A 20,482-nucleotide genomic window follows, 5' to 3' on the forward strand; every position below is an offset into this window, starting at 1 on the left:
TTAGACTAGTTGAGTATCTGGAGCATCAGCATTTGTGGATTCGATTACAGGCTGAAAATGTCCAGAAACAAAGAACTTTATTATTAAACTTGTCAGTCTATTCTTGTTCTGAGAAATGAAGGCTATTCCATGCGAGAAATTGCCAAGAAACTGAAGATCACGTACAAAGCTGTGTACTACTCCCTTCACAGAACAGCGCAAACTGGCTTTAACCAGAATAGAAAGAGGACTGGGAGGCAGCTTGAAGCTGCCAGTTGAGGACTTGTGAGGCATCTGTTTCTCAAACTAGACACTCTAATGTACTTGTCCTCTTGCTCAGTCGTGCACTGGGTCCTCCCACTCCTCGTTCTATATTCCATAAAAAAAACTTTCCAGCTACAATAGTCATTTACAACATTAACAATGTCTACACTGTATTTCTGATCAATTTGATGTAATTTTAAAGGACAAAAAATTTAGCTTTTCTTTAAAAAAACAAGGACATTTGACCCCAAACTTTTGAACGGTAGTGTATATTCTTCGCATTCACATGCATGGGTTCTCCTGGGCTCATTTTGGTGTTGGTTGTTGGAAGTTGGTATCAGGGGAATCTGGGGTCCATTGGGTTGTTTCTCCCACTGTTTCTATCACGTGTTACATTCACTTCAGAATCAATAAATGGGCAATCCTGTACTGTAACCATTGGTAACACCTGCTTTGTTCCAGGTGTTAGTCTCAGTCTGCAGCCAGTGTAGCTGCTGTATCTGTCAGGACAGTGCTGCTGTGTTCTGGGAAGCTCTGGTCTTGTCTGGCTTGAACAGAAACACAGTCAGTCGACAATAGCAGCAGTTTGCCTCAGGGCATCCCCTACCAAACCCTGTCCCCAACATCTTTTGAGATGTATCTGTGGCGATATCTTGTTGTTGCAATATATCTAAAAATAAGTGTGGTCTGTAATGTTGATGAATCTCATTAAAGTAGACAGGTGACTGAGATCCATGACCTCTGACCATCTTCGCCCACTCTGTTCTGGTCCCAGATATTTAGTCTTCCTGCAGATCAAGAGAGATCTGTATCATGGCCGCCTCCTGTGTAAGACGACGGATGCTGCCATGCTGGCTGCCTTCATCCTGCAAGGTACAGTGACAGGACCTGACAGGCTGGATTTGCCTGCCCAACTCTCTGCACTGCACCTTCACATAACTTCTCTGCCAGTCACTCCACCATAGAGATGAATACCAGCCGGGGAAAAAAACACCTGGATTTCTCATAAGGATGTAGTTATCACTTTGTAAATTATATGCCCTGAGGGATTCTTACCTCCATATTGACTGATCTCTACTGTATACTAAAAAGCATTAAATTAAAATGTTAATGCAGACAACACGTGCACCTCCATACTAATTTACACTGTAAAACCATAGCTGACAAAGAAAGATGGGACAGCTGATAAGTAAGATCAATGCTTTGAATGCTAAACGTGAATTTCATGCTAGATTGTAAGCCTGATTATCAGGCATCTTGCTCTCAGCAGTATCGTTATCTGTATAAGCATGGAGCTCACACGCAGAAGACCCTCGAGAGGCAGGCAGGCTGTATGTTTGAGGGGTACGGCGAGCGAGCCGAAGGCCGCAGAAAGTGCAGTGTTAGGAGAAAGCGAAGGCAGGTCCTTTGGCAGGTGCGCTGGCTCTGTTCATGAGGAGGTGCTGCCTGATCACCTCCTCGTCCTCGCTCGCTGGGGGAAAGGATTGTCAGAGCCGCCTGAGGGAGCTCAGTGTGGTAGGAAGTCACAAATAAACCACAGCAACCCTGGGCCAGTTTAACTTGTCGTCATTAAGAGCTCTGCTGACATACAGCACAGGCTGCCTGTGAACTAACAACACCTCGGCAAGGGTGCCAGTAATGTGTGTGTAGAACTGTGTAAATACTCACCTTAGCCCTAATAATTCTTGTTTGAGTTCACACTTGCAGTTATTACTGCAAACATATTCTGTATCCACTTTTTTATGATTTATTGAATGGAATGATGTTGTGAATGTTAGATATATTACTGTATGTACTATATGTAACCATGTATGGTTAGACTGTGGTGCTGTGAAATGGTAGATCATTTGTATGAACTGTGTTCCAGCTGAGATTGGGGACTATGACCCTGGGAAGCATCCTGAAGGATACAGTTCTAAATTCCAGTTCTTCCCAAAACATTCAGAGAAGCTGGAGCGACGAATCTCAGACATACACAAGACAGAACTGATGTAAGGACCAATCTACTGTTTCTCTTTAACCTCTCACACGTGCACGAACGTTCATACACACACTGCACCTATAAGATGAATCAATTTGACTGAGAAAGCACTAACTACCATTGTGTGAATGCTTATTGTCTTGGAAACTAGTTCCTTCACACTCTTCTCAAACATGTGTTTAATCAATTGGAAAACCTTCCAATACCTGCAACTAGCAGAAACAACCAGGTAGGCTGGCTAATGGCCCACTGTCATTTCAGGGTGTTGCAGAGACAAGATGGTGGATTTTCTTGAGCACAAAAACTACCTTTCATTAATACAGTCATTATTATGAGGGTCGTGGCCCAAGACCTGTCATGGAGTGCAGTGCAATACACCTAATGAAGTGTGTGCACATACAAACACACAAAGGCATACACGCACACACACACACTACTTTCTCTGCCAGCAGGTTAGCTGATGAAGCATCACTGAGGGTTTCTTAATGATGGTACACTCTACTGGGCACAAATGGGTTAAATCAATGTAGTTTCAACATAATTTGTCAACATATTGTAATCTATGTGGAAAATATATTGAATTTGAATTTTTACCTTTGAAACGTCAGATCAATATAAGATCCATTAACAGAAAAAAAATGAAAGGCTGGGCAGCACCTCCTACTGGAGAGTTGATCTATCTACAGCTATCCCTTTGGGCTCATTCAGGGTTTTAGCCCAGCCCTTGCTTAGCTTTGATATTTGTCACTGACTATTGCCAATGTGACATGAGAATGATTGTTGAGAAATCTCGACTTAATAGTTGAAATATTGCTATCAAAGTCATTATTAAGGGTATGTTCAATAGAGCAAATTAAATGTAACCATACTTTATCAATCATACAGTAAATCATCATTGATGCTATTTAAGCCTACAGTGTATAGCATCATCAACAGCTATTGTTTAAGTTCAGCCCAGGATTCAACTAAAAGTAGATAATACAAAGGGTGCCTTCAGAAAGTATTCAGACCCCTGGACTTTTTCCTCATTTTGTTAAGTTACAGCCTTATTCTAAAATTGATTAAACAAATGTTTCTTGATCAATCTACACAACAAAGCAAAAACAGGTTTTTAGACATTTCTGCTAATTTAGTAAACTGAAATATCACATTTTAGTTTTATTCAGACCCTTTACTCAGTACTTTGTTGAAGCCCCTTTGGCAGCGATTACAGCCTTGAGTCTTATTGGGTATGACGCTACAAGCTTGGCACACCTGTATTTTGGGAGTTTCTCCCATTGTTCTCTGCAGATCCTCTCAAGCTCTGTCAGGTTGGATGGGGAGCGATGCTGCGCAGCTATTTTCAGGTCTCTCCAGAGATGTTCGATCGAGTTCAAGTCCAGTCTCTGGCTGTCCTGAAGCCAGTCCTGCATTGTCTTGGCTGTGGGCTTAGGTTCGTTGAGGTGAACCTTCATCCCAGTCTGAGGTCCTGAGCGCTCTGAAGCAGGTTTTCACCAAGGATCTCTCTGTACTTTGCTGCTTTCATCTTTGCCTTGATCCTGACTAGTCTCCCAGTCCCTGCCGCTGAAAAACATCCCCACACCGTGATGCTGTCACGACCATGCTTCACCGTAGGGATGGTGCCAGGTTTCCTCCAGATGTGACGCTTGGCATTCAGGCCAAAGAGTTCAATCTTGGTTTCATTAGACCAGTGATTCTTGTTTCTCATGGTCTGAGAGTTTTTAGGTGCCTTTTGGCAAACTCCAAGCAGGCTGTCATGTGCCTTTTACTGAGGAGTGGCTTCCATCTGGCCACTCTACCATAATGTCCTGATTGGTGGAGTGCTGCAGAGATGGTTGTCCTTCTGGAAGATTCTCCCATCTCCACAAAGGAACTCTGGAGCTCTGACAGTGACCATCTGGTTCTTGGTCACCTCCCTGACCAAGGCCCTTCTCCCCCGTTTGCTCAGTTTGGCTAGGCAGCCAGCTCTAGGAAGAGTCTTGGTGGTACCAAACTTCTTCAATTTAAGAATGATGGAGACCACCGTGTTCTTGGGGACTTTCAATGCTGCAGAAAGTTTTCAATACCCTTCCCCAGATCTGTGCCTCGACACAATCCTATCTCGGAGCTTTACGGATAATTCCTTCGACCTCATGGCTTGGTTTTTGCTCTGACATGCACTGTCAACTGAGGGACCTTATATAGAGAGGTGTGTGCCTTTCCAAATGATGTCCAGTCAATTGAATTTACCACAGGTGGACTCCAGGTTTTAGAAACATCTCAAGGATGATCAATGGAAACAGGATGCATCTGAGCTCAATTTCGGATCTCATAGCAAAGGGTCTGAATAATTATGTAAGTAAGGTATTTCTGTTTTTATATTTAATACATTTGTAAAAATGTTTTAAAAAACTGTTCACTTTGTCATTATGGGGTATTGTGAGTAGATTGCTGATTAAATGTTTTTATTTAATCCATTTTAGAATAAGGCTGTAACGTAACAAAATGTGGAAAAAGGGAAGCGGTCTGAATACTTTCCGAAAACACTGTAAAGGCCTAGGTTTTTAAGATTTATTTCAAATGGAATCTTCAAGTCAATAATTAATATGTTGGATTCATGACTCCATCTCAACCAAAAATAAAAGTTAAAGAATAGGATCAAATCAAACTGTATTTAAAGTGCATTGAAAGTTTGATTTGATTTAGTCCTATTCTTTAACTTTGGATTTTTGGTTGAAATAGAGATGTGAATCCATCATATCAATTATTAATTTGTTGACAAATTGCAATTTAAAGCCAGACTCAGTGGTACAGGTGTATCTTCTGCTTGGATAGCTCTATCTCCTTCAAATGTTGATATTAGGTTGGGTTGACTACCAAAGACAATCAATATCACTTTTGCAATATGGTAAATAGCATATTCACTTGTCGACAAGTTAACAAATTATCTGCTGGATTCACATCTTCATCTCAACCAAAAATAAATGTTAAAGAATAGGATTAAGTCAGTGGTTCAGATTAAACTATCCAAGCAGTAGATACATCTCCTTTAAATGTTGGTATTTGTTTGTGTTGTCAACCAAACACAATTCAATATTACTTTTGTAATACAGTAAATAGCCTAAAATGATCTTGCAAACAAATGTAACATTATTCAACATTAAAATGAGTAACACATCGACGGCCACATTTTGAGGTTACAATAACAATAAATGTCTTCTTATGTAATCATAGAAAGCGTGCATATTCACGGACACAGGTATGTTGAAATCTTCACAATCTGAACAGAATCTCAAATGGCGTTGATCACTTGCACCATGTACTTAGATGTAATCTCAACTAACTGCAATTCAGGTTATTTGGTTGTGCTATTAGATCAAGCACAGTGATAACCCATTAAATTGTTGTATAAATAAAATATCTGACATTGTATTCCCATTTGAACATTGGTGTGCTTTTAAATGGTTAAAAGTACAGTGATAACAGAATTCAACAGACTTTTGGCTATTTTTTAGTGGGTACCAAATATTACCCAATTCTCCACATTGTAATGACATGGTGTTCCCAGTGGGACAGGCTGCGACACACTTCCCAACATTGATCCTTTACACTCACCCTCAGGCCTCTAAAGTTCATGTGGTTGAGGCCACATGGATAATGGTTTAGCCATAATGTCTGAGCTATTTATCCTCCCACAAGGCACTTCTCCTTTGTTTAAATCATAATTAGTGTGAGATAATGTGCTCTACATAAATTAAAGACATTGAAACATGGATCAGCCATTTTCACACTAGCTCAGAGTCGATTTGAAGGTTCTTTATTGTTGGTTCCCATTACTGAGTGCTTTGTCTAGTGACCCAGCTCAGTGAACTGGTCATGGCCATGGGACATACACAAACTGTGGACAGCATGGAGGATGTGACTGACCAAATGAGTGTAGTCAGAGGTTCATAGATAAAGGATCTTTAAAATGATAATTATAGATAAGATCCTCTGCTGCTCTCTAGTGGGTTGTTCATGTCTCACCACCAACAAAACACCTGTCAACATGCCTGACTCTGTGATCACAGAAAATATCATTGGAATGCTGGGACAGGTGCCTATTTGGATCTTTTGAATGCACCAGTAATTCAAGCCTATAGGGTCACTGGCATCTCTTCATGTTTTTTCCATTGATTGTGATGGAGGTCAGTCTGATGCTCACGTTACTTCATTGCTGTTGAATGGTTGGTGCTTGATTAAATGTTAATTGGTAGAGGTACTGTATCTAGGATGGTTGATACACTGTCTGGCCATCTATTCAGAGCTCTCTGGTCTATTCAGCATCCTGCCAGCTCACTCTGTTGATCACTCCTCTGTGTAAGGGAAATACAGTGGCTTGCGAAAGTATTCACCTTCCTTTGCATTTTTCCTATTTTGTTGCCTTACAACCTGGAATTAAAATGGATTTTTGGGGGGTTTGTATCATTTGATTTACACAACATGCTCACCACTTTGAAGATGCAAAACATATTGTTTTGTGAAACTAACAAGATATAAGACAAAAAAACAGAAAACTAAAGCGTGCATAACTATTCACCCCCCCCCCCAAAGTCAATACTTTATAGAGCCACCTTTTGTAGCTATTACAGCTACAAGTCTCTTGGGGTATGTCTCTATGAGCTTGGCACATCTAGCCACTGGGATTTTTGCCCATTCTTCAAGGCAAAACTTCTCCAGCTCCTTCAAGTTGGATGCATTCCGCTGGTGTTCTGCTGGTGTTCCGCTGGTGTCACACCACAGATTCTCAATTGGATTGAGGTCTGGGCTTTGACTAGGCTTGTTGAAACAAGTACTTTTTTTTTCTCATTTCACTTTACAAATTTGGACTGTTTTGTGTATGTCCATTACATGAAATCCAAATAAAAATACATTTAAATTGCAGGTTGTAATGCAACAAAATGGGACAAATGCCAAGGGGGATGAATACTTTTGAAGGCACTGAAGTTCTGCCATAGTTAATATTATTTATGCATTTTACCTTTGCTTCTTTCTTTTCATAGACCTGTATTGATGTTAAATTTCTTAATCAGACATTGATGCTCTCTCTCAGTGGCCAGACACCTGACACATCAGAGCTGAATTTTCTCCAGAAAGCCCAGATGCTGGAGACATATGGTGTGGATCCTCATCCATGCAAGGTTGGGTGGTCAATTCTCACACACTGCTGCTTCAGCTTAAGACATTTGCATTAAAACACCCTGTTTCCTCTACTTGAGCTTTGAGGTCTCTCTTGAGAGAATGGACAATGCATTGCTAAAGCAAATGGCAGCACACATGCATCTACACAGTCATACAGTATGTATGTGTGTATTTGATACAGGTATCTATTGTAGGTCTATTGTGTTGTGCCATAACAATGTGAGACACTGTTTTTTTGTGTATGACAGGATGTGTCTGGAAATCCAGCCTTTCTTGCCTTCACCCCATTCGGATTTGTCGTGCTTCAGGGAAACAAGAGGGTTCATTTTCTCAAGTGGTGAGTAGAATGATTTCTGCTCTAATGCTGATTTCTGGGGTGGCAGGTAGCTTAGTGGTTTGAGCGTTGGGCCAGTAACCGGAAGGTTGCTAGATTGAATCCCTGAGCTGACAAGGTACAAATATGTTGTTCTGCCCCTGAACAAGGCAGTTAATCCACTGTTCCTAGGCCGTCATTGTAAATAATAATTTGTTCTTAACTGACTTGCCTAGTTAAATAAATAATCCTAAACCACATACCACTGCTGGTTCTACATTCACAATCAGTGGAGTGTGTCCAGCGGATTCTCTCCTCCTGACCAGAGGGCCAGCATGCATACAGGTGTCCCATTGTCTTAGTTTGTCGCTACTATTTTGGGCATATGATTTCACAGGCCTGTCTGTTAGAAATCAACTTGTTTTTAAATGCACAAGGAAAATACATGTTTTCAACCACAACAAAGAATTGATCATGCATGCAGCAGTGACTGTAAGAATCCTTAATGACATACATGGATCAGTGCTGCTCTAACATACTATTCCATACAGCCCCTCTCATTAAGCCAGTAGCCCACTATATTGGGTCTGTAATAGTTAAATATGAGTTAGATATTCACTCCTGATATAGAAATCCCACCACCTAATTCAGTACCGTATGTCTGTAATACTTACAAATTCTGGCCAAGTAGACGATGTGAATGTTACAATATGTTACAGCATATACATACAGATTTTTTTTTATCTTCGGCACATTCTCCCATCCCATGTCTCCAGTTTACCTGGGGTATTATCAGATATGTGTTCTGTTAGCCAAACATGGAGCTCCATTGCTGTTTGTGTGGTCTGCTAGTGGTTGTGATTAATTTTTTAAGAGCCTGTGGCTCTCAATGCAGTTGGTTGTGTGAGTAACTATCCCCTTCCTTGTGGGCAGGAACGAGGTGACCAAACTGAAGTTCGAGGGAAAGATATTCCATATATATGCAAATCAGAAGGAGGTGAGAGCATGAATTATTGATGTGTTGGGGGAGTCAAGTATAGAGAGCAGCGCAGTGACTGTGACTGTTCTATGGCCAATACTCTCTGAAAACAGGTCCTGGAGATAGCATGTTCTAGTCATACCACAGCCCGGTGTGTTCAATAAACAGCAGTAGTAATAGTGACTCTTGAAACTGAGAAACTGTTAGGTTGTTTTATTTTCCTGCACATTTATTTCTAATGTGCAGGACAAAAAGATCATCTTGACTTACTTTGCACCAACACCTGAGGCCTGCAAGCACCTGTGGAAATGTGGAGTGGAGAACCAAGCCTTCTACAAGTAAGTGTTATTCTTCCTCTAAGTCATAGCTATACACTTTACTCCAGGGCATCTGTGAGAGCTATCTAAAGAGGGCTCTCCTCTCCTCTGACCTTGAAGTGTCCTGAGAGCAGCGTTGTCAGGCTGTTTATGAGATAGGGAACGAGACGTGAGGCAACGGTGAGCTTTTGTGAGTTAGTGTGCTCTGGGACATGCCAGTGAACCCTGCACGGCTCCTCCAGAGAAATGAGTGCTCCTTCCGTCTCAGCCATGACTGATTGTGTGTCCTCTCCCCCTATCTCTGGGAGGTCACCTCCCCCTACCTCTGGGAGGTCACCTCCCCCTGCAACACATCAACACAATGACCAGAGAGAGTCTAGTAATGGATGATGGTGACAGGGAAGGTTGCTGAGGAGCATGTGGGTTGAGGGAGTGCTCAGGTGATAGGAGATAGAGAAGGGGGGGGGGGGGGGGGCAAACATAGGGCAGCACAGCACACACAGAGATGGAATTAGTATGATGTGTTTGCATCCCAATATTACACTTTATATACATCACAGAAGACTGAAATATAACAAAAATATTAAAAAATATAACTGTTTGACATAGAAACACCAAAGATGATTAATTATGAAATTATGAAAAATATGAATAACATTCCACCTGTGAGGCCACTAGTCATTTGACTGCAGCAACAGGCTATAATGTAAAGTAAAAATTATGATGTCACCCCTCTTCTCTTTCCTTTCTTCTTCACCTCTCTTCCCCTCCATCAGGCTGGAGAAGTCAAGTCAGGTGCGGACAGTGTCCAGCAGCAACTTGTTCTTCAAGGGGAGTCGTTTCCGCTACAGGTACAGTAAATTATGACAGTAAGGGCACTGCAGATAGCCCACAGCTATGCTGAAGAGCTTCTCCAGCATAGGGGACCTCAGGGCCCTGCTGTAACGTCAGTCTACTTGACCTGAGCCAGGACACAGAGGGGACAGGGAGGGGGACAATGTTACATTCAGAACAATGTTTCAGCATTCATTTCATTTCATTCCTTTCACATCTGTGAATGCTGAAGTGCTAGGAGCAGGGAAATAACTTGGTCTGTGAAACCTTTAAAATTACTGGTTCTTGTTACTGGAAATCTGAACTTTCTAATCGTTTAAAATAGCTACAGTATGTTGAGTCCATTATGTTATGATGAAAGATTGAGTTTGTGTTTCAATCTTTTGGAAAATAAATAATATTGCAGTGTAGTCTGGAGACGGTGATTGGGTTAGAGAGAGTTGGGTTCACCAGGTTAATCTAATCTCAGTTCTTGTGTACTGTATTGATGCTTCTCACTGAACTGCTCTGTGTAGTGTGTGGCACCAGGGAGCTCTATTATTGTGCTTTATTGCAGTGGACGAGTGGCGAAAGAAGTGATGGAGCAGAGTGCCAAAATCAAACGAGAGCCTCCAGAAATACACAGGTAAAATCAATGCTATTCACTAGATGTCAATGTGGGCACTGTATCATCCATCTCAGATGACAAGTGTGTGTGTGTGTGTGTGTGTGTGTGTGTGTGTGTGTGTGTGTGTGTGTGTGTGTGTGTGTGTGTGTGTGTGTGTGTGTGTGTGTGTGTCTGTCTCCACAGGGCTGGCCTGGTTCCCAGTAGAAGCTGTCCGTCCATCACTCACGGGCCGCGCCTCACCAGTGTTCCACGCACCCGCCGGAGAGCCGTCCACATTTCCATCATGGAGGGTAAGTGTTTGACCTGACCCCTGACCCACTACTCCCCTCAGTCAACACTGGCACTCCATAACAATCCCCACGGTCATGTTATGGGCAAAGGTGAATCATTGTCCCATAAGAGCCTTTAGGAATGTGGACAGGAGTGACACAGCTCTATATTGTTGTCTGTATCCAAATGAACATATGTACAGTAATCTGGATAGTTGTGGAAATGGGTCGCCATGCTTTAGTTTGGGTCTAAGGTTTTAAAGGTAATCTGTGGATATTTCAATGGAGGGTGTTAAATCCAAACGTTTTTAAACGTATCAGGTCCTTGCTCCTATTTGGAAGTATTTTATGCCCCCCCCCCCCCCCCCCCCCCCCCCCCCCCCCCCCCCCACACACACACACACACACACACACACACTGTAACCTGAGCTTAGCCATGCCCCTGCTTGTGGGAGTGGAGGGCTAAGTCACAGGTGTGTGTGTCACTCAGGCTGGTCTATTTCAGTGCGAGCTATCAACACTAGGGGTGTGTGTGAGCGAGGGGTACAGTGCCAGTACAAGGGCAGCTGGTGCAGCCGTCAGTCAGTCCACCTACTCTGAACCCAGGGGCCTGGGGCCTGCAGGTGGGCCTGCCCTGCTCCTCCTCTCTAACACATGTTCTGACCTGCCTCTGTCCTCTATCCCTGAGGCTAACCTTGCAGGCTGACACTGCAGCATGGGCTCAGGTGAACAGGAGCAGCAGCACTGAAGACCTGTCCTTGTCACAGCTGAGTCCCTGCCTGTCTCCCAAATACACAGTACAGTATGTACACCTGGCTATACACTCTATGCTGCTGCAGTAGAGTGGAGAGTGTGAGTGAAAGGGTCTGGTGCTGTATGTATCAGAGAGTTATGACAAGCTCTCACCTGTCAACCGTTACCCCCTGCCTGTGCTGACTGGGTGTCTTACAGTAGTATTAATACCCTTGCTGAAAATAGCCAAGGCCTTCCTCTCCATGTATGTCACTGCCCTGGGTGGGGCCTGGACATGGCCAGTGCTGGTCGTCTGAATACTGCTACAGCAGGACAGTCGCTCTCGCTAGCCCTCGCTCTCGCCAGCCAAGACTGCAGCCATTGGCCTAACACATAAAGCGAGACCAGCGCACCGCTGGGGCTCTGGGACAGGGTCCACCAGGATAGTACACAGACGTGCATGCTTTGAGCTTTTGAAGACACCACCATGGTGAAGTGTCTGATCCGCATCACCACACGGGTGAACGTCCACCTGCGGATGATCAACCACTGCTACCGGGATGTAAAGGTACGCGTGCTGAGCCTGGGACCCCGGATGCTTGGCAAGGCCCTGGGCGTCCTGCCCCTCTACCCTGCCCTGACTGGGCAGGAGCCTGGCAGCCTCTCCCCCCTGCCTCCCCCCATCTTGCCTGGCACCCCTCTGCCCGATGGCTGGCCCCAGTCCAGCACCCCGACAGGTAACCTCATCATCATCACCCTCCTGGAGTGTTACAGTGACCAGCTCCCTGTTTGTTAATTCACTCCCATCTCATCAATGTTAACAGAATGGAAATGATGCCATGCCTTTGATGCCTTTGATGTCTGATCCTCTAAATCATATGGTTCTTGGAGGCCCTTTGTGAACAGTCTTTGGATCTATTTCTTGACCTCTTTGAGTTTCATCGGTTCATTTATCCTTCTGCTGGTTTAGAGGAAGTCTGAGTTTATGGGTCTTCTTATTCTGGTTGTAATGGTTGAGGTACAGACTAGTGAGGTGATACTGCTTTGTTGTTGATTTGTGAAGGTATGATTTGATTTTGAATTCAGGTAAATATTCAGGTTGATATTTTTTACGATATTCTGGCCTTTGGAGGATTTTGACTAGCTTTACGCAATGTCCTCCGGAAGATATATTGTGTAATGAAATGTCTATAGGTTGCATTTTGCAATCTGCCCTGCAAGCAAGCATATCCTAGGATGTACTGAAGGAGATTACCAATGAGTAAAGATGGCCTCTCACTGCCACCCACTACAGAGGCATCCTGCTTTTGCTTTTGACAGGATCTCAGCAGTCAGCATGGCTTAACAGAGCTGGCCTAATCTCTATTTTGTAATTCCTCGAGGAGGATTTTTCTGCCTATGGATGAAAATAACACATATGAGCATTAAAGGAAAGATTCACCCATTTTGAATGTTATATGGTTTGTGAGCATTTCTGAGTGATGTTCTATCGATTAGTAGCCTAGTGGTTAGAGCGTTGGACTAGTAACCGAAAGGTTGTGAGTTCAAACCCCCGAGCTGACAAGGTACAAATCTGTCGTTCTGCCCCTGAACAGGCAGTTAACCCACTGTTCCCAGGCCGTCATTGAAAATAAGAATTTGTTCTTAACTGACTTGCCTGGTTAAATAAAGGTAAAATAAATAAAAAAATAAAAAAATTTCATGTTTTCATGTCTATCTGAGCTATTTGCCATTCAAGAAGGCAGAAATACAGCTGGAATGTTTAGAGCTCGTATGCCTGCTTAACAGCAATAGCTCAGATACACATGAAAACATGAAATTACCCCGGGAATCGATAGAACATCACTCAGAATGGGAGATTCTTTCATTTAAAATATGCCTCATCATCAGGAGATGATATCCCTCTGCCTCTATGAAGGTGTAATATTTCTGCGGTGGCTGTCTAAGGAATGGAACAGTCAGCGCAAGCTCAACTGTTTCTCATCCGCAGTGACATCTGTCCTGTAGCTCGTAAAAAGAGAATATACACTGAACAAGTATACACTGAACAAAAATATAAACTCAACATGTGAAGTGTTGGTCCCATGTTTCATGAGCTGAAACAAAAAATCCCAGAAAAGTTCCATATGCACAAAAACCTTATTTCTCTCAAATGAGGAGTATTTTTGTCTGTAATAAAGCCAGTTTGTGGGGGAAAACGCATTCTGATTGGCTAGGCCTGCATTCCCAGTGGGTGGGTCTGGCTGCCAAGTGGGTGGGCCTATGCCATCCAAGACCAATTCATGGCTGCACCCCTGCCCAGTCACGTGAAATCCATGATTTAAAGGGGCTGCCCTCCATCTCTCCATGAAATCCTAATTAATTTATTTCCTTATATGAACTGTAACTCAGGAGAATCTTTCAATTTATTGCATGTTGCGCTTATATTATTTGTTCAGTATAGATACATTTGCATATCCTTTTGGTATAATGAAAAATGCTGCATTTGCTTTTTGTAGAGTAAGCATGCGATCACTGATGAGCTTGTGTAACGATGTGCGCTGAGAGTCGGGAAGCACGTTTAAGGAGTGTTTTAATAAATAAACACAACATAACACAAAACAAGAAACTTGAACAGCACACAGACATGAAACTGAAACATAAATAATAACACCTGCGGAAGGAACCAAAAGGAGTGACATATATAGGGAAGATAATCAGGGAAGTGATGGAGTCCAGGTGAGTCTCATGAGGCGCTGGTGCGCGTAACGATGGTGACAGGTGAGCGCCATAACGAGCAGCCTGGTGACCTAGAGGCCGGAGAGGGAGCACATGTGACAGCTAGCAACCTTTAATGCATCCTAAGGCTAACTGTAGGCTACCCCAGAGACCAATACTGTGTAAATAATTATTAAGAAAACTTTTTTTTTTAACTCTTATTTGAGAATGACCAAATGCTTTATATGGGGTGTTTATTTATAATTGCATGTCTCTTATTTATATTTATTTCTATGTTGTGGATTATGATGTTCTCCCCCTCCTATTGTCGGAACCTCACATTTTGTGGGAATTATAACTCCCTGCATGTAGGTTGAAATTAGCAATACTTAGTGAGTGTTATTATTGTCTGAAAAATAAACCTACCCACTGTGATTTTCAAGGTTTATACAAGGGAGGGCTCAGCGTGCTGTGGGACTAATGAACAGGCTGCTAATCAGTATGGAGCATGTGCTTCTTGAGCTCTCTGTCACTGGACATTCCCCACTCATCAGATCTTCATCTATAATAGATCAATGGTTGAGTCCAGAGTGATGTTCGTATGATCCATCATTAAGCAACTGGATTGCATTATGTTACTGTATAAACACATTGATATCCACTCACATGGTTGAAACTCAATATCTTATTAGGTGTTAGCACTGTAGTGTTGTGTACTGGAAACACCTCTGAGTCTGTTTTCCTCTCTCTCCACTCCCTGCCCTGGACAGGTCTGGAGTCGTTGCGTGACAGTGCCCACTCTACACCTGTGCGCTCTGTGTCCCATGGGGACTCCTTCATGCCGCGCTCCCGCAGCCTAGCCACGGATGCCAGCGAGGGCTCGGCGGTGATCTCTGACGAGGCCTACAGCCCCTCTGACAGCGTGCTGCCTACCCCTGTGGCAGAGCACAGCCTGGAGTTGGCCGTGGCACGCCAGATTAACGGAGCCCCCTGCAGCATCAAGGAGGAGAAGGAGTCGGAGGCAGGCACCCCCTCGGTGGGGGATGCAGGCGACTTGTCAGACAGTAGAGCGACGGTTGAGGGTGCAGAGGGAGCCTCGCCGCTCAGCGAAGTGGAACAGGTGAATACGTTTGTTTTAAGTGTCCTCCGTTTGCTTCTTGTGACCATTGGACTCCTCTTTGTCTTGCTCTTCCTCCTCATCGTCCTCACTGAATCCGACCTTGACGTTGCATTTTTACGTGATATCCGCCAGACCCCCGAATTTGAGCAGTTCCATTACGAATACTTTTGTCCCCTCAGGCGGTGGTTTGCCTGCAAGCTCCGCTGGGCGGGCAGTTTGCTCATTAACAAATGAGAGAGAGCATGAGGCCGTAGAGCGCGTAAGCCCATTCGGGGTTAGAGAAGACGATTAAAGCTCCGGAGAGATGGAGGGTAGCCCCTTTCCAACCATGAACCCAGCTTCTCTCATGATACTCCTGGAATCACTGTGCCAGGAGATTCTCTCTCTCCCTCCATTTTGAGTTACTCCCCCTTTTTTCCCCTTAACCGTTCGTTTGTTTTTTACAAACCCAGAAGACATGTTTTTTTTTTGGAATTTCAGGTCATTTCAGGTATTTTATTTTTTCAAAAAATATAAACGAAAAAATAAGAAACTGAAATTAAAGAACTGAAGTATTTTTTAACAGGAACAAGACATTTGGTTGCAACGAATGAATGAATGTTGCCTACATTTACTATGTATTGTTTGGAAAATAAATTGCATTTGCATAGGGGAAGAATGTGATGCAAGGATATCAGGGAAGCCACCAAGTCATCGAAATGGTTCAGAATGAAGTGAAATAAATACAGCTTTGAAAAGTGTTCAGTGAAGTAGACAGTCATGCCTTTTAAGATGAAGAAACATCCATCCCAAGCCATACATCTATAATGGTTTTCATTGATCAGAACAAAGCGCAAGTGATTGAAATTGAGTAAGTCGGGGATGATTACCAAATGCCTTTTATGAAGAAACAAGTATATGATATGAAGAACGTTTTGAATTTGTCGAATTGTTTTAAAGTTATACTTTAGTGGAAATACAATAGGTGTATAAAGTAGAAGCTGTGAAGTTGAAATCCGTTTGACGTTTTTATAAAGGATACAGTTAAATAAACCAGTGACTATGGTGTTATGTGACCCCATAGTGTCAGTAACTGTTGATGATCAACTTCTTGGAAACACTCACTAGCACCAATAGGACCAGTCTAGGTAGATGTGCAATACTCTTTAGGTTAAATACTTCAGTACTTTTGAATGTGTGCATTTGTTTTGTCATTTTTCTTAATTTTGTTTTATGTACATTTCTTGATTATGTTAAGATCTGTTGAAATGTATGATTTCTTTCAGTTCCATATCAACCTTGCTCTTCATTTTGCATTTTACTGTAATTAATTGTTAGTATAAGTACAATGATGTACTTTTTGTACAAAGTAGTGTGTTTCCTATTATATTGACAGTTTTTCCATGTATATTTTTAACAGAACTGAAATGATATTTTGTTATTGAAGATGAAATGATAATTTTTTTTAGCTCTGTGTTTCAAGTGAGGTCTGGCATTTATGGACATATATGAGAAGGGGTTGACTCAAAACCTGGGCTTTTATCCAGATCCACTCCGTATAGATCACAACTCTCTCACTCCACCAGCATGCATACTTTTTAGTTGTCAAGACAACTATTTAAAATGCCCACTGTAGGCCAGGAAGGCACAACAGATGGTGGAGGAACAATACATATTGTCAAAAGTAGACTGGACTACAATACCAACAGAAAACATAGTACTCCAAAGACAATGCAGATTGGTCAGCCGTTTTCCACGGTTTGAGAGGTGTCTGTGCAGACTATTCTGTCTCATAGCTCAAGGGAGCAGTAATTCTGCTGCTATTATTGGGTCAAATCTGTTTTTGTGGGGTTTCGTCTCTACCTCCTCTACTGTACCTGGTCCAGGTGTGAGTGTGCTTTGTGTGTTTGTATGTAGGAATGTAACACACTTCAAGCTGATAATGTGAAGTGTTGACAGATAAAAAATATGGTCTTCATTTTTTTTAAAGTGAGAGAAAACGATAAAGAAAGATATTGAAAGAAGGAGATTGAAGGAGAAAAAGGTAGAGGTTCAAGGGTTGTCAAAATAAATGAGCACTGATGAGTCGACCAGCCTCACATGCCACGAGGCCGGTACGAGTATAATCAAAGGGGAATGCATATGTGACCATTTGGTGCTCGTGACTATTGGCTTGCAGCCATTCTTGTTTTGGCCTGTTATTTAACACCATGACCTCCACACAGCTGCTCCATGCTCTGATCCCTCAGCGGTGCTGTTGCCTGCTCTGCCCTGGGGAGCCCAGCCTGGGCCCATGTATCCAGAGCACTACATCCCCTGGCCCTGAGTGTAGTCTGTCCCCCAACAGCACCCGCTAGTTGAAGTAGACCCAGCAAGGAAGACACTGCAGCATATACTAGTCAGTGCTACGGCTGGGTGTCTACTGTGGTCCTAGACATTTCAGTTCTTAACCCTCCATCAACAGTGTGGGGCCCAGACATCTGCTGTGTGAAATACCCATGTTTATGGCAGAGGTGTGCTAAAAGCAGCCCTTAGTAGCAAATCTGGTGCAGTAACAGTTAGGTACCATAGAAAGGCAGAAATTCCTGATTCAAATATGCATGCTCCTTATGCTAGTGTATTATGCATGCACTTCCAATGAACAGCACACAAAGATAGAGGATGACTTGAAAGGTTGAATTTGTCTGTACCTGGATGGGGAGTGTTGATCCAGTATGCAAGATAACGGTACTTTTTCGTTATTTTATACTTTCATATTTCCTATTTATAACTTGCCTAATGCTAAATACTGTAAAGGTGAACAAGACAGTTCCAGACAGTCTGTTAGTGTTACTTCTTAAAGGTCAGGGAACTGGAAGAGAAAAAAGGTCAATTGATGGTCTATGTTCGTACACATTATCAGCATTATGCAGCTTTAATGTTTTCCAAGCATGCAACAATTAAGGCAGCATCATTCAATAAGCAATAATCAGTCAAATTGTAAGAGCAAATGGACATAGAAATGTAAACAGAATTCTTACACTGGACATTGTGCTGTTTTCTTGCAGTGTCAAAAATCAGTTGACTGTCATTGTATACTACATGGTCAAAAGTATGTGGACATCCCTTCAAATTAGTGGATATGGCTATTTCAGCCACACCTGTTGCTGACAGGTGTGTAACATTGAGCACATAGCCATACAATTTATTGTGAAGTGGAAACGTCTAGGAGCAACAACGGCTCAGCTGCGAAGTGGAAGGAAAGCTCACAGAACAGGACAGCCGAGTGCTGAAGCGCCTAAAAATCGTTTGTCCTCGGTTGCAACACTCACTACTGAGTTCGGCACCATTGGACTCTGGAGCAGTGGAAATGCATTCTCTGGAGTGATGAATCACACTTCACCATCTGGCAGTCCAACGGACTAATCTGGGTTTAGCAGATGCCAGGAGAACGCTACCTGCCCCGATGCATAATGGCAACTGTAAAGTTTGGTGGAGGAGAAATAATGGTTCGGGGTAGGCCCCTTATTTCCATTGAAGGGAAATCTTAACACTATGGCATACAATGATGTTCTAGATGATTCTGTGCTTCCAACTTTGTGGCAACAGATTGGGGAAGGTCCTTTCCTGTTTCAGCATGACAATTCCCCCGTGCACAAAGCGAGGTCCATACAGAAACGGTTAGTCGAGATCTGTGTGGAACAACTTGACTGGCCTGTACAGATCCCCAACCTCAACCCCATCGAACACCTTTGGGATGAATTGGAACGGCGACTGCGAGCCAGGCCTAATCGCCCAACATCAGTGCCCGACTTCACGAATGCTGTTGTGGCTGAAAGGAAGCAAGTCCCTGTAGCAATGTTCCAACATCTAGTGGACCAACTCCAGAATGAGATGTTCACATACTTTTGTCATGTAGTGTAATTACATTACCAACAAATTAGAGCTCATGGTACGCGCCTTTTCCTTTTTCATAAAACACAGTAATAATGTAAAATGAAGACAGTTATTATTCTTAGTATGTACCATATTTTATAGATGTTTTTTTCCTTCCATTGTTAAAGCTCTTATTGGGATGTTGGAATTCAGCATTTTGTTCAACAGTACTTCATTGTGACCGAAGGGTCTTTCCCGTGCCTGGAATCTTTAGTCCCTAACAGCTCTGTATTTTTAACAAAGGGGCAAATGAGTGAATGGACAGACAGATGCAGAGTACCCTCCTCATAATGTATGGACTACCCTTTAATCTCACAGGCTTAAATGGAAAACACTGTTTACTATGTAGCTGTTGTTAATGTAGGGTAGTGGTTACTGATCCCATGTGATGTATGGTCGGCACTTACGGCAGAGTGAGTCATTTGTGTATCTGAGGGAAAGTTATGTAGTTCTATATCCGTCTGAATCTATCTGTACAGGCACGTTGCCTCTGAAAAACCTTGAATCTGTACAGTACATTTGATCTGGTGATGTCATGTTTACATTAGTTTCTTTGATCTCTCCTGGGAACTGGCTGTAGTACTTGTTTGTCTGGTAGATGTTTCAGACTCTTGCTGGTAGTGTGTAAAACAATAGGGGATTTCTGTTATCTTTGGACAAATGCCCTGGTTTACAGTATGTTGGAAATCATTATGGAAACCACAGACTAATAAATAACATTGATTTGCCATTACTCTGATTAAAGGAGGTACAAGATATTCTACATATGACGGTTTGCCAATGACATGAAATAGTCAAGTGAAAAGTACAGCTTGAAAAATAACATGCCAGCAGATGAGCTAGTTTAACTGCAAAAGGTAAATGGCATTGAGGTGTCTTTTCCTGAAGGTCCCCTTTACTCCCACAGTAATGCTACTTAACAAGTATAGGGCAGACAGAGCTACAGCTATAGAGCTGAGGGAGTTAATAGAACCAGTCATTATTATGTCACCTTGTTGTAATATGCTTCCACCCCTTCGCCAGCTCCCAAGCACACTCACACAGCTGTGCATATACATGTAAATAAGTGTATATGCATAAGTGTCTGTAGCCGTGTCTTATGTATCTTTCTCTCTCCAATGAAGGTTGCTGTTTATTTACGTAATATGAATATACAAATGTGCCAAATCCAGTTCTTGTTCAGATCCATTCTGAATCCCATGTTTATACTGTAGAAAACCTTCTGTACAAAACAGTATAAAATATTGTTTTTCTCTGATAGTCCCTTGTAACTGGTGCCATTAAACTATTCAAATTTGAAATAAACATTGAATAAACATTTAAAAATGGGCTTCTT

The 20,482-nt window shown here is 42.6% G+C and overlaps 1 protein-coding gene across 4 annotated transcripts in view; it reads left to right on the forward strand.

Annotated features, from left to right (window-relative positions):
• Positions 1-20,482, forward strand: part of LOC110501876 (FERM domain containing 5a) — a 174,633-nt gene that overhangs the window by 103,136 nt on the left and 51,015 nt on the right. Inside the window, exons 5-14 of one of the 4 annotated variants that reach the window (XM_036955248.2) lie at positions 1,019-1,116; positions 2,111-2,234; positions 7,296-7,383; positions 7,633-7,721; positions 8,631-8,694; positions 8,932-9,014; positions 9,770-9,844; positions 10,384-10,452; positions 10,618-10,724; positions 14,903-20,472. In XM_036955248.2, the coding sequence (XP_036811143.1) occupies positions 1,019-1,116; positions 2,111-2,234; positions 7,296-7,383; positions 7,633-7,721; positions 8,631-8,694; positions 8,932-9,014; positions 9,770-9,844; positions 10,384-10,452; positions 10,618-10,724; positions 14,903-15,486 (1,381 nt within the window). In that variant the 3' untranslated portion in view covers positions 15,487-20,472. Of the gene's footprint in view, positions 1-1,018; positions 1,117-2,110; positions 2,235-7,295; positions 7,384-7,632; positions 7,722-8,630; positions 8,695-8,922; positions 9,015-9,769; positions 9,845-10,383; positions 10,453-10,617; positions 10,725-11,256; positions 12,173-14,902; positions 20,473-20,482 lie in introns of those variants that run through there. The other 3 variants (XM_036955241.2, XM_090206861.1, XM_090206871.1) reach the window with 3 other exon arrangements.

This window comes from Oncorhynchus mykiss, chromosome 2, assembly GCF_057628025.1.
Source record: "Oncorhynchus mykiss isolate SJ-2025 chromosome 2, ASM5762802v1, whole genome shotgun sequence".
Lineage (NCBI taxonomy): Eukaryota > Metazoa > Chordata > Actinopteri > Salmoniformes > Salmonidae > Oncorhynchus > Oncorhynchus mykiss.